Genomic DNA, 12,606 nt, shown 5'->3' with positions numbered 1-12,606 from the left:
TTACATGTGGGTGCATATGTGAACATGTATGTGTGTTTGTATATATATATATATATATATATATATATGTATGTATATGTTTCCGTGTACATATCCATTTACATCTGTTTTGGACAGGTTGTAAAGATCCAACTCATTTCTGATTTGAAGTTATAATCCCCTTAGACAGGTTGAAGAACCATAATCTCACTCATATATTCCTTTCTCAGTGTTATTTCTATGGCTGGATGATCATTTTATCATCAATCACTTTACAGAGAGTACTTGGTATATTTCAATATGGCACCAACACTTGAGAGGTTGTCATGTCCTCAATAACATTAAAGAGATCTTATGACTCTGCAGTGGCTCAATTTGTTCAAGATGATGCGACTAAGAAGAATAAATAGATAAGGGAGTGTTGGTGAAAGGAGCAAGTGTTGGGAAGGAGTAACTGCTCTGAAAGAGTAACTGCTCTGGAAGAGTAACTGCTCTGGAAGAGTAATGGAAGGGTGACAGTAATGTCAACTACACACTTATAAGTATGAAAGTGAGATTCAGTAATGGAAAGTACTAGAAATGGGAAATGGCAAGCAAGAGTGATTGATGTCATCAACAAATACTCTGTGAGGGAGTATTGGTAGGCAGCCAGCAAGAATAATGCTGGGCCTTGTTATCACCAATGATATCTCCTGACAAAAGGACATCCTCACATTGCATTCACTTTGAGTACTTGGCACTTCTTTATCCAGCTGTCATTTTTGTTTGCATCACATTTCCACATCAGTACAGTCTTCATTCTTGTCTACTCATATCCAGCTTTTGTCTCAGCTCACTTTTGCATTCCATAGTTCATGCACACTAACATCATACATCCTGTGAAGCATGTTTACATTTCTTCATCATCTTCACAAATCCTTTTCATTTAAAGTCCATGTCTCACTGCCATGCAGCATTGCATTGTGTACACTAGCATCTTACAATATAACTTTCTTTCTGAGAGAGAAGCTTTTATTGTCAGCAAAAATAATAGCTCCCTAAATTTTTGCAAACTTGTTCTTACACTAGCCACTATGCTTTCAAAACATCCAATCCTGCCACTAATTAGGTGACCTAAATAACAAAACCGATCATCTCCCTGGGAACCTTTTTTACATTTCAGAGAATCTATTTCCCATGTGCTTCTGGTATTTATAACCTCTGTATACCTGTTGTATATGAATCCTATCCTTTCTGTTTGTCTGCCTGTGATACCACTACATTGCTTATGTGTTCTTTGTTTAAACTGGCTACACTGATTAGAATTTCTATTTAATCTTTTTCTGCATATGGAGTGTGACCATTTCTCTAGTGATGCCAATATCTTGTCTTCTTTTCTGCTTCCTAAAGTTTTAGTCTTTGCTAAGTTTACTTTGAGGCTTCTTAATTCCAGCTTTTGCTTCAAAGTCTTCTCTAGGATCTTTCTGATTTAGCGGACGCCACTTGTTTTCTTAACGAAACACTTTCAAACTTGGGTAGAATGTGTCATCCGCCAAATCAGAAAGATCCCTTCTCTAAATCTACTTCAGATTCAGCTCTGAGGTTGTCAGAATATATGAGTTTACCTGAACAGCAGGCCTTCAACACCTCTTTTACGGCTTGGTTGGCTATAATTAGCAAGAAGGGACTGATAACTGAGATTTAATGAACCTCCATCTTCATTCTATATTCATTACTGAACTCATTGTTGATGCTCACTAACTGTACCACAGTACATAGGTTGTATGATCCTCACAAGCCATTTGTCTACTCATCTCCTGACTTTCTTAGTGACATCAAATCACAGTGAGAGGCCTTGTCGAGGCTTTCTCTAGATTTGATGGATACTAAGTACAGGAACTTACTCCTAGCTAAGTATTTTTTCTGTGGCAAGCTACTTACCACACAGCCACTCCTACGCCTATTAAAAGAAAATATATATTTATATATATAATGTATGTATGAATATATGTGTGTGTGCGCATGTGTGTGCATGTTTGTGTATATGTAATGTATGATATATATATATATATACATATATATATGCATATGTGTGTGTGTGTGTATTTTTAATTACTGTTTTCTGGAAAAGATTTCTTTAACTAATGTTTACTTTTGGTACTCTGTGTTTCCAGTGTGATGTTCTACAACTATGCTGGAGGCGTCATTGCTATCAACAGGGAAAATGTAAAGAAGATCAATGGTTATTCCAACTTCTACTGGGGCTGGGGAAATGAAGATGATGACCTCTCAGCACGGTAAGTCTTTCACTGTTCTTGTTGTTCTTTAATTTCAGGTCGTTTCTGGTCAAGTAAAATTATGCTCCAAGCTATTCGAGATATATTGTATCTAGGATTACACTATTCACATTATTCAATGTGTCCTTTATTTTTTTTTCTAAACGAAAAACCTGTTTGCTAATTTGCTACAAATTGCTATTTGTTGCAAATTAGCAAACATATACAGTTTTTCTTGTTGGTTTACTTTTTCACCTTGTTATAACTGTTATTTAGTCTTTAGTCATCACTGATCCAGCACACAACCAAATGCATTCCTACCATGACCATTCCATTCTTTTTAAGGATATCTTGGACTGCATTATAGAGTATTTGCTTCCTTTTTTTTTTTATAATACAGTCAAGCGAGAATAAGATTTGACTACTAATTCTGGCAAACCAGGAAAACATGTAGAAGCTCCCATGTCTTTTACCTTTATTTCTTAATGGCTTAATCAGAAATGGAAGGTGAGCATTCAAAATCATTCTGAAACCAATAAGAAGAAGGAAGGACATTATCTTCAGACCAGAGACTTGGTTAAAATGCTTGCAAGAAAGTAGACTCTGCTAAAGACATCCATGGGCCAGGTGGTGGTACTAAATTACATGACAGATTAAGTCTGCATGTGATACAGTCTTTCCTTACCATTCTGAATCCTGACTGGTTCTGTATCAGTCACATCTAATGTTTCACCAGCTGCACTCTGTATTTATTCTTGATATCACCAACAGCACCAGTGCTAAGATGTATTATCCCTTACCCTTTGCTTGGACAACATAAGCGGGATGGAGAGAGGAGACCTGCTGCATTGGTAATTGCTGGTGGTTCCGTGAAAACTAGCCTGGCCTGTATCCCTGGAGATGAAACTCAGATATTGATTCACTACTCTCTCTTGCCACAGTCTGCAGCAAGGCTTCCCAGGTATAGTCTTATTGTCTCACAAAATATACTAGTACCAAAGAGATGAAAAGAGAAAAATATCTAGGGTTTATTTCAGTAGATCTAATGATCCAGGGGCCTATAATTTTCCCACTCAGCTATCAGTCACACACACACACACACACACACACACATACACTAAGGGTAAACGTTGTATTTCAAAATGAATCTGATAAATGATCTTGCTTTCATCTTTTGTACTTTTTTTTACTCTAGGACAAAGAGTGCTGGATTACTACTAACAAGGCCACCGGAATACATTGGCAGATATAAAATGGTTCGGCATGTGAAAGACAGTCGAGCAGAACATGGGTAAATGATGAAATATTTATGCACACACACACCCACACATGCGCATGCACACACACACACATACGCATGTGCATGCACACACACACATGCATGTGCAAGCACACACACACATGTGCATGCATATGGCGGTGAGCTGGCAGAAACATTAGCACGCTGGGCGAAATGCTTAGCGGTATTTCGTCTGCTGCTACATTCTGAGTTCAAATTCCGCCGAAGTCGACTTTGCCTTTCGTCCTTTTGGGGTTGATTAAATAAGTACCAGTTACGCACTGGGGTCGATATAATCGACTTAATCCGTTTGTCTGTCCTTGTTTGTCCCCTCTGTGTGTAGCCCCTTGTGGGTAGTAAAGAAATAACACATATACGTACACATGCATACACAAACACAGATACACACTTATTGTCAACTATATAAAGTACAAATAAATCCACACATGCTATATGCTTCGCATACACAAGACCAATTGGTGCACCAATCAGTCTTGTAGAATATGGAGAGCATTTGTAGAAGAACAGGATGTGGAATAGTATCTCCTGAAATAACTATGAGTTCCAGCCTTTGACTTGCTGACTCAATAGCAGACCTGGCATATAAAGATTGTTCCTTCTTGTGTAGATGCTGCATGTGAATTGCTAGTTTTGTCCATTCACAAGAATTACAAGAACAAAGCTTAAGTGGAGGTGGATACCATTGGCCAAAGACTCGTATGTGTTTCAGGAGCAACATGCAAAAAGGTATTAAAAAGTGTTAGGGTCAAGGCACATCCTTGCTTGACTCTGCTCTTCACACCAATTTCTTTGAAGATAGGTCCTTCGTACCATCATGCAGAAACCTTTCAATGATTAACAGCTGGAACAGGCAATAATGAGTGAAAACTGATCATCTCTAATGATGAGGTCAAAGGCTTCACTTAAGTACAACTATTTGATCAAAATCATTACAGCCATGAACGTCGGGTGCGTCCAGTTGGGGTATCTAGAACTAACCTAATTATTTAATATGTTCTTTTCTTTTTAAAGATTGTAGGTATTGACTTAAAAGAGATTTAGCTGCTATTTAGAAATGGTCAAGCAACTTCATAGAGGCAGCCTTGCTGTTAGTGTGTGTGTGTGTGTGTGTGTGTGTGTGTGTGTGTGTGTATGTGTTTTATATGCTTATGTGCATGTGTGCAAGCATGCATAAACACAGATACCTGACTATCAATGCCATCAAGTGAAAATTAACTCTAGGTTTATTCTTGCAGAAATGAACTATTCTTAAGTTGGCGGAGCCGGTGGTCAGCTGATGGCCTGAATGACCATGAAGGAATGAATTATACGGTTGTGGCTAGGGCTAACAGACCACTCTATACCAACATCACAGTTAATATCGGTAGAAGCACAGTTCCCAAGAAGCAACCAACTAATCCAGTCCAGGAGAGTCTTTGGTGGTATGTATTGATGTCTTCAGAACCAGGGCAAGGATTTTCATCTTTTAATTTACCATTCAGGGTTAAGAAAGTCATCTTTTCCTCTGCTTAAAAGTCACAAATTATGATATCATTAGATATTAATTTGCAAAATATCTAAATGTGAACATGCTGCAGAGTCAGTTACTGTGCAAGATATCATCTGCAGGTCTAGACATCAGTTTCATGGCAAAAGAGGGAGTCTCTGTATGATAGGGTTAGGGTTATGGTATTCTATTGGACTCTTGAGATAGATAGATAGATAGATAGATAGATAGATAGAGAGAGAGATAGAGAGAGAGAGAGAGAGATACATGCACACACACGCTGCACACGTATAACAAAAAATATTGAGCAGTAATATAAAAATTGCAATTGCATTTTATGTGACTTCATTGGTGAAAAAGAGTAACCCATTTATGATTATCTGTTTCCATCTAGGTGTATACAGTACACTCAGCTGTATAAATAATGTTTAACGTAAATGTATAAACATGTGTGTGTAGGGGTGTAGATGTTACAGATTTCACTGGGTGATTCATGTAGTAAGTAGAAAAAGTAAAATGTTTAGCTTCATTCATGTTATATATTAGTATTTTCCCCCCATTTTAGATGTGTTTCTGACATATTTTGTTTGGTATTATATCCAGACATCTCCCAGATTCAATGCTAGCCTAACTCAGGAATGTCACTAAAAGACAAATAAGAGAATACAAATTTGTGACTGAGAACCTTCTTTAAATGTTAACAAAGGTATTTAAAGGGGATTTAAAAGGAATAACTTTTTTTTCTCTTCATTTAAGATATTGTATATAAAAAAATGATATTCTTAGTTTTAAATTTCCCTTTTCAGAAAATACCAGAAAAACCCATAGCCTATGATTTTCTTGAAACAATGTGCGTCTATGCAAAATTTCAACTGCTTAGACGTGAAATTGCGACTTACTTCTTGGAATGTACATTCATTCACATTTGTATAAAAAAATGATATTCTTAGTTTTAAATTTCCCTTTTCAGAAAATACCAGAAAAACCCATAGCCTATGATTTTCTTGAAACAATGTGCGTCTATGCAAAATTTCAACTGCTTAGACGTGAAATTGCGACTTACTTCTTGGAATATACATTCATTCACATTTGTATATTATGATAATTTTCTCCTATCAAACTCAAAGTAGACTCTCTTGCAGTTTTTGTATTTTGTCCTTGTAATGTTCCACATCTGTTACTCTTGTGGTGATAAAAGAAATTACTATCATTACACTTATTATATTGTATTTCAAGAGTGAAAAACTAGTAGGAAAAAAGTGGGGGCATAAAAATACAAAGTTAACTCAGACAAAAACTTTGCCTTTCATCCTTTCAGGGTCGATTAAATAAGCACCAGTTATGCACTAGGGTTGATGTAATTGATTTAATCCTTTCCCCCAAATTTAGGCTTTGTGCTTCCAGTAGAAAGGATTATTATTATTATTATCATTAATTGTTTTCTTTTTTTTTTTGCAGGTTCTTTAATTTTTACTATCCTTAACTTGTCTAGTCTAATTCCACCAAAGACTGCCTTGTATCACAACTGAACATTACCATCTGATGTAAGCAAAAATATTTTTTCTGTTTGTTTCTTGTTCACTCACTTTCATCTCCTGATCTCTCTAAAAGCAATAAAACAACAGACTCTTTAACCTCCTCTGTTACCACCAATATAGCCACAAAATTTCAGGGAAACGAGTGATGGTTCCAACACTAGTTTTGAGTGAATATATTAAAGGCAAGTTTGTGAGATTGTCAGTGTGGTTTTATTACTGACATTGTTAGTAAAGGGCTCAGCCTAAAATTTCAGGTAATTCTTCTCTTTACAACATATCAACAGAGTTCACAACTTGTCCTTTTTTTTTTTTTTTTTTTTTTTAATTACAACTGGGTGTACATCCTTGTTTTAATAATAATAATAGAACATAACAAGGCAGCAAAATGGCAGGATTGTGAGCATGCCAGGTAAACTGCTTTGTAACATTTCGTCCGTCTTTATGTTTGGAGTTCAAATTCCACCAAAGTCAACTTTGCCTCACACACATATATACATGTATATGTGCATGTGTGTGTGCGTATGTGTGTGAGTATATGTGTGTATGTGTGTGTATATATATATATATATATATATAGTTTTAGGGAAAATAACTAAAACTACATATTTTATATATTTTATCTATAAAGCTCAATTTAATTTTAATTTTTTATAAATTGATTTTAATTCAGTTTTTACCTGTAATTTTGGATTTTGTCCCTAATATATATATATATATTATTTAAAAGAGTTCCAGCTCTGTCTGTTTTTTATGTTTTATTTATATTCTTATAAAATTAATGTGGGGTATAGAATATAGAATATATAATACAAACAGTAAAATGAAATGAAGTATTGAATGTCTTATTGAATATATGAAATATTGAGTATTAAATATATATAGGGGCTAGTATACTTTCCTGCTTAATAGCAATCATCAAGGTCCCGTCTGTCATGTATGTTTATATAATATACACATACATGCATGCATACATATATTTGTAAATATTAGAAGTATATATGTGTATGTGCATGTGTGTGTATATATGTATGCATATACATGTGTGTGTGTGTGTGTGTATATGTGTTTACATATTTTCATTTTTATTTAAAGTTAAGGCTTTAATTAATTCACTCTGAGGAGTGAAACATGAAATGAAGAATGTTATAAGTAACAAAATTAATGAGGTCTCACTATTGCTTAAAAATTTAACTCTACTAAATATAATACATATATATATAATACAGTTCTGCTAATTTGGTAGCCATGGAATATTGTGGGTGCAGATTAACAAATATGTCGACATACTGGAACTCAGTAATGAAGAAAAACCTAACTATAGATTTGATTTTTTTGGAGACCAGTTAAGTTCATGACTGCTGTTCTGTATTTTGAAGTTTATGAACCCTCACCAAATATAAACATACAAATCTCTGTGATATTTATATCTTTGTGTAACTTGTTTAGCCTTTCCAGTGATAGTTAACCCTGAATTTATCATCTACTTATGGATTGCTTTACATTAAGCTGCCTCAATAATATTTTGTCTAGCCTTGAGGGTTTTTTTGTTGTTTTTTTTTTGCTGTCTTCTGTTTACTGCACATCAACAATTTCACTTGTCTTTGAAATAGCCATAAATTACATTATGTTGTGTTTTTGTTTCTTAATATCATAAATTGTTGAAGGATCTACATTACATATTGTGATCTAAAGTTAAGCTGAAATTAGTAAACTAGTTAAATTAAGATTTAATGAATTTAAAATTATGAAGTAGGTGAAATCACCCAACTTTAATTGCACACCTAGTGAGACCTACTCGTCATTAATTCAGTTGAAAAGAATCATAGACAGAAGTGGTCATATGTGGATTGAGTGTCCAGAGTATGGTTGTTCCTTGCACAATGTGTTTTTTCTATTTTTTTAAAGAGTGCATCTAGTTCCATCTGTGTGTTCTTGAGTCCTTTTCACAAAATAAATCACAGTAGCATGGTATCATATCTAGAATACTTTTCTGTGCCATTCTACCACACTCCTAGTCAGAATCCTACACAGCAAACTGGTCCAGGATTCCCATTATTTTGTTGATGCTGTTACTGAAGAATTCATTACTAACAATTCTTACTGGTGTTACTGGCTCAGCAGTAAATATCTTGAATGTATTTCTGTATGAACTCTTGCAACTCTTCAATAGATAAATTCTTGCCTTGATAATCTGTTAACTCTTCCAGATCTTCCATATTGGCATTTTTGTATTCTTCATTCATTGACCTGCTCAAAGATGCCATTGATGACTGCTGGTATTATTTCTTGGTAAATTTTAACCAAGTCACTTCATGCTTCCAGTCATAACTTCTTCTAAACTCTATTTGTGTAGTTCTCAGTTACTTTATTCCAGGTTGCTTTGGTGTTATCTATAGATTTCAAGATATAGTAATCTCAGATAGATTATCTTACCCATCTGTTTCTTCAAGAAATTGTCTGAAAACGTGATGAAGGTAGTAGGTCTTGATATAAGAAATTACATCCTGCTTCATGGTTTCAAATAAAGAATTGGTGTTCAATAGTAGGTAACTGTTTCAACAAAATTGCAGATTTTGAGGATGTCAAAATTCTTGGAGTAAACTTATCAAACTTTTCTATAAACTCTCGTATGGATCATTTTGATCAGTATGTAGCTAATCCTTCCAAGTCTTGACGAGTCATAAGGTAAGTGTTGTCTTGGGTTTATGAAGTACTATATAAATGAGATATAATCCTTCCTCCTCCTCCACCTCAGATATCAAAGAGAATATGTCTGTAACAGACAGATTCTCATTTAGATTAATTGAACTTTGCAGTGCAAGTTAACCAATGAAATGCTTGAAATATTTTGACCTGTAAATACTCAAAATAAACACAGAATAAAAAAAAAATACTCAATACATGATGTATAGTGTATAGCAAGAAAAATACCCCTTTATCAATTGAATAATTAACCCATAAACTGCTAGGATTTTGTAACAAGAACTGCTGAGCCTATTTTGAGTAAAGATCAACATCGATCTATCACTCGAAAAAAATACTCAGTGTTCCTTAACACCATCTGTGATTGGCTACACTGTTTCTGGGGTGAAAGGGTATCGTGTGCATACATTATACGTCATCAAAATTAGGTCAGATCATGCCCTACTTCCGTGGCCACAAACATGGCCTGTTGCACTGTCGCGTTGGCCACTGAGGTGGCCTATCGCAGTTTATGGGTTAAACACAATCCTAATAAAGAACCAAAATTCCATTAAACAAACAAATTAACAGGTGATGGCAAATCAATTAATGCCCCATTTACAATTTGCAAAACAGGATGAGACGCTTGGCATGTTTTAAAACCTACCTAAATAACATCTCCAATGTATGAAACTATCAGCAGCTCACAACTATAAACTGTGTACGTTAACCCTTTAGCATTCAGGTTTCTCTGTTAAATGTAATGCTTATTTATTCATATTGATTATATTTAAAATGAAATTGTGGGATATGTGTGAGAGGCCAGATCTGGTCAGTCTGAACATAAAACAAATAGAATATTTGGGCTGGATATGGCTGGTTTGAATGCTAAAGGATTAAACAACACACACACACACACACACACACTAATAGCTTCACGCTTCACTATGCAAATCTAACAGCTACAATACTAACTTCAGTTAGTGAAGAAGAATGATGTATACAGACATGTTGATATTTCTGTTATATTAGCTGATAATTTTGTATATTTAAGTCATTATTTTACTTTCAGAAGAGTTAAGATATTATATACAGCCAACATGGAGCATGGCTGTTAAATGATGATGATGATGATGATGGTAAGGATATATAAATATGTATATCATCATCATCATCATTATCATCATCATCATCATCATCATCATCATCATCATGAGGGTGGGGGTCATCAGGTGTACCAGGCCAGAATGAGTTAAATAGTTCAGCCAGACACAATGCCATGATAGAATATAGGCTACTATAACATTGTCCAGTTCTTATTTATTTAAATAAAATCTTACTTATTTAAATAAAATCTAGAATCTGAGGAGACTGGTGAGGGTGTGTTGGTAATAAATCAAAAGAGAGTTTATTGAATGTCATTCAATAAACTTAATTGCTGTGAGGAGTAGAGAATCTAACATTTCAAACAGTTTCCCATTAACAGAGAATTGAAGACAAAGAAAGAAGTTGTTTGCTTTATCAGCAGCGGTCAGCTGCGACTGTTTGTATCTTTTTTCTTCTTATCTTTAGAAAATCAACCATTCCAAATATTATATCCCCTAATATAATAATGAACATAGTGTTTTTATATATTTGTATATATGTATTTATCCAGAATCATGCCGGACACAGAGGAGGAGAGAAAATAGTAATTCAGTGAAGGAGAAGTAGTGAGAGGAGTAATAGCCCTGACTGAGAGGGAGTGAGAGAAAGTAATAGCAATGAAAGAAAGGAAGGGGTGAAAAAAAATCAGCGTTTCAACTCTGTGTGAGTATATGTGCGTATGTGTGTGCGTGTACAAGGGAAGTATGTGAATGTCTGTATGTGTGATTATTACGTACCTTATTTTGTAACTTATTTATATATAAAATACAACAATTAGCCGTCATTACTGATGGCACATGGTCAGCTAGTTTGTATACAAAACCAGACCTTTTCTGCAATGGCCTTCTTAACATTTCACAGAAAACAGATATTTACTTAATGATTTTAAGAACAGAGCCTTATAGATTTATATTTCTATATTTGATACAATTTTCAACGTTTTTATTTTTCCCTTTTGTGCCATTAAATTGATTAAAATGTTTTAAAACAAATTATATCTATTTGCATTATTTATTGATATAAATTTGCATTGTAAATATTTGTTTTGAAAGAGTAACTTGAACAGTTACAAATAAATGTTAACTTTTAAAAAAATATATTTGAACAGTTTCAAAAGTATTTATATGTTAATGTTCACTTTTTATAAAAGGAAAAGACAAATCATATTGAATTATCATCTGTTATGAATAAAATCACTTTTCTACCTCTAAGTCATGTTTGTTTATTTCTACATAAAATCCCTTTTCGAACAGGGTCTTGTCTACTACTTTGGTATTATTTGCTTAAATGTAGTTGATCCACCTTTCTTGGGGGCAGACCAACAAGGAGATACTGAATTCAGTGCTACAAGATGAAGTAAAACAAACTATGCTGCTGTTTACAGTGGTCAGTTCTACAGCCATGGGATATACCTATTTAGAACTAATCAAACTTAGTTGCAAAGTTGAAGCAGTAGAAAAACCTATCGTTGGTTGCATCAACAAATAGTAAATATGAAATGCATTCGCAAAACGGAATTGATTAATTTGCAGCATGGAAGAGAAAACTGATATTTTTCAGGTAGAGAGTACTTCATCAGGAGTAAGAAATTATTGGTTATACTAAATTACATATATAGTTGTTTTGGTACTGAAGTGACGGAGAGCAAGAAGTGGTTTCTGCCTCTGTATGAAGTATAGTATTGTCACATGTCAGGAAAAGTTACTTTCAGTAGGTGGAAGAGAAAACTGAAGTGACAGCCATAAGCAATGAAGTTAGGGATTAGTTAAGGGGTTAATGGAGATGATGAACATAAATGGGAAGAAAAGACAGGGGTTTAGTGGGAAGGAATGTAGTCAAAGATCAAAGGAGGAAAAAAAAATAGTCACTGTCTGGCAGTATTGTTTACTTATATGCTTAGTTCTGTATCAACATTTCACATTGCAATTGTTGGGGTATGGTGGGAGGTTTTTCTAGTGTTGAAGAGAGAGAAATATGGTTAGTTAGGATGTAGCAATATTGCTTATGCTTTCATGTGCTCACCATATCAACCAAAATAAGAATTGTTAAATTGCCAATAGGTTAAAGAGAGGAAGGAAACTGGGACACATATATTATTATCTGGTTTTCCATAGTTGGAGGTACAGGAAGAGCCACAAGATGATTTCTCATATCAAGAGCTAATTAAGGAAGAGCCTGGATGGTTGAAATGTTGAGCTTTGATCTTGGTAAGTGATGGGG

The 12,606-nt window shown here is 34.5% G+C and overlaps 1 protein-coding gene across 5 annotated transcripts in view; it reads left to right on the top strand.

Annotated features, from left to right (window-relative positions):
- Nucleotides 1–11,597, top strand: part of LOC106871325 (beta-1,4-galactosyltransferase 4) — a 43,611-nt gene extending 32,014 nt beyond the window's left edge. For 3 of the 5 annotated variants that reach the window (XM_089358927.1, XM_089358928.1, XM_052971343.2), the window contains 4 exons: nt 2,133–2,255; nt 3,430–3,525; nt 4,770–4,955; nt 6,479–11,597. In XM_089358927.1, coding sequence (XP_089215053.1) covers nt 2,133–2,255; nt 3,430–3,525; nt 4,770–4,955; nt 6,479–6,503 — 430 coding nt within the window. In that variant the 3' untranslated portion in view covers nt 6,504–11,597. The remainder of the gene's footprint in view (nt 1–2,132; nt 2,256–3,429; nt 3,526–4,769; nt 4,956–6,478) is intronic. The other 2 variants (XR_016243476.1, XM_089358929.1) reach the window with 2 other exon arrangements.
- Nucleotides 11,598–12,606: the final 1,009 nt, after the last annotated feature.

The sequence above is a fragment of the Octopus bimaculoides genome, chromosome 10 (assembly GCF_046866305.1).
Source record: "Octopus bimaculoides isolate indiv1 chromosome 10, ASM4686630v1, whole genome shotgun sequence".
Classification (NCBI taxonomy): domain Eukaryota; kingdom Metazoa; phylum Mollusca; class Cephalopoda; order Octopoda; family Octopodidae; genus Octopus; species Octopus bimaculoides.
This window is presented reverse-complemented; position numbering and strand designations above follow the sequence as displayed.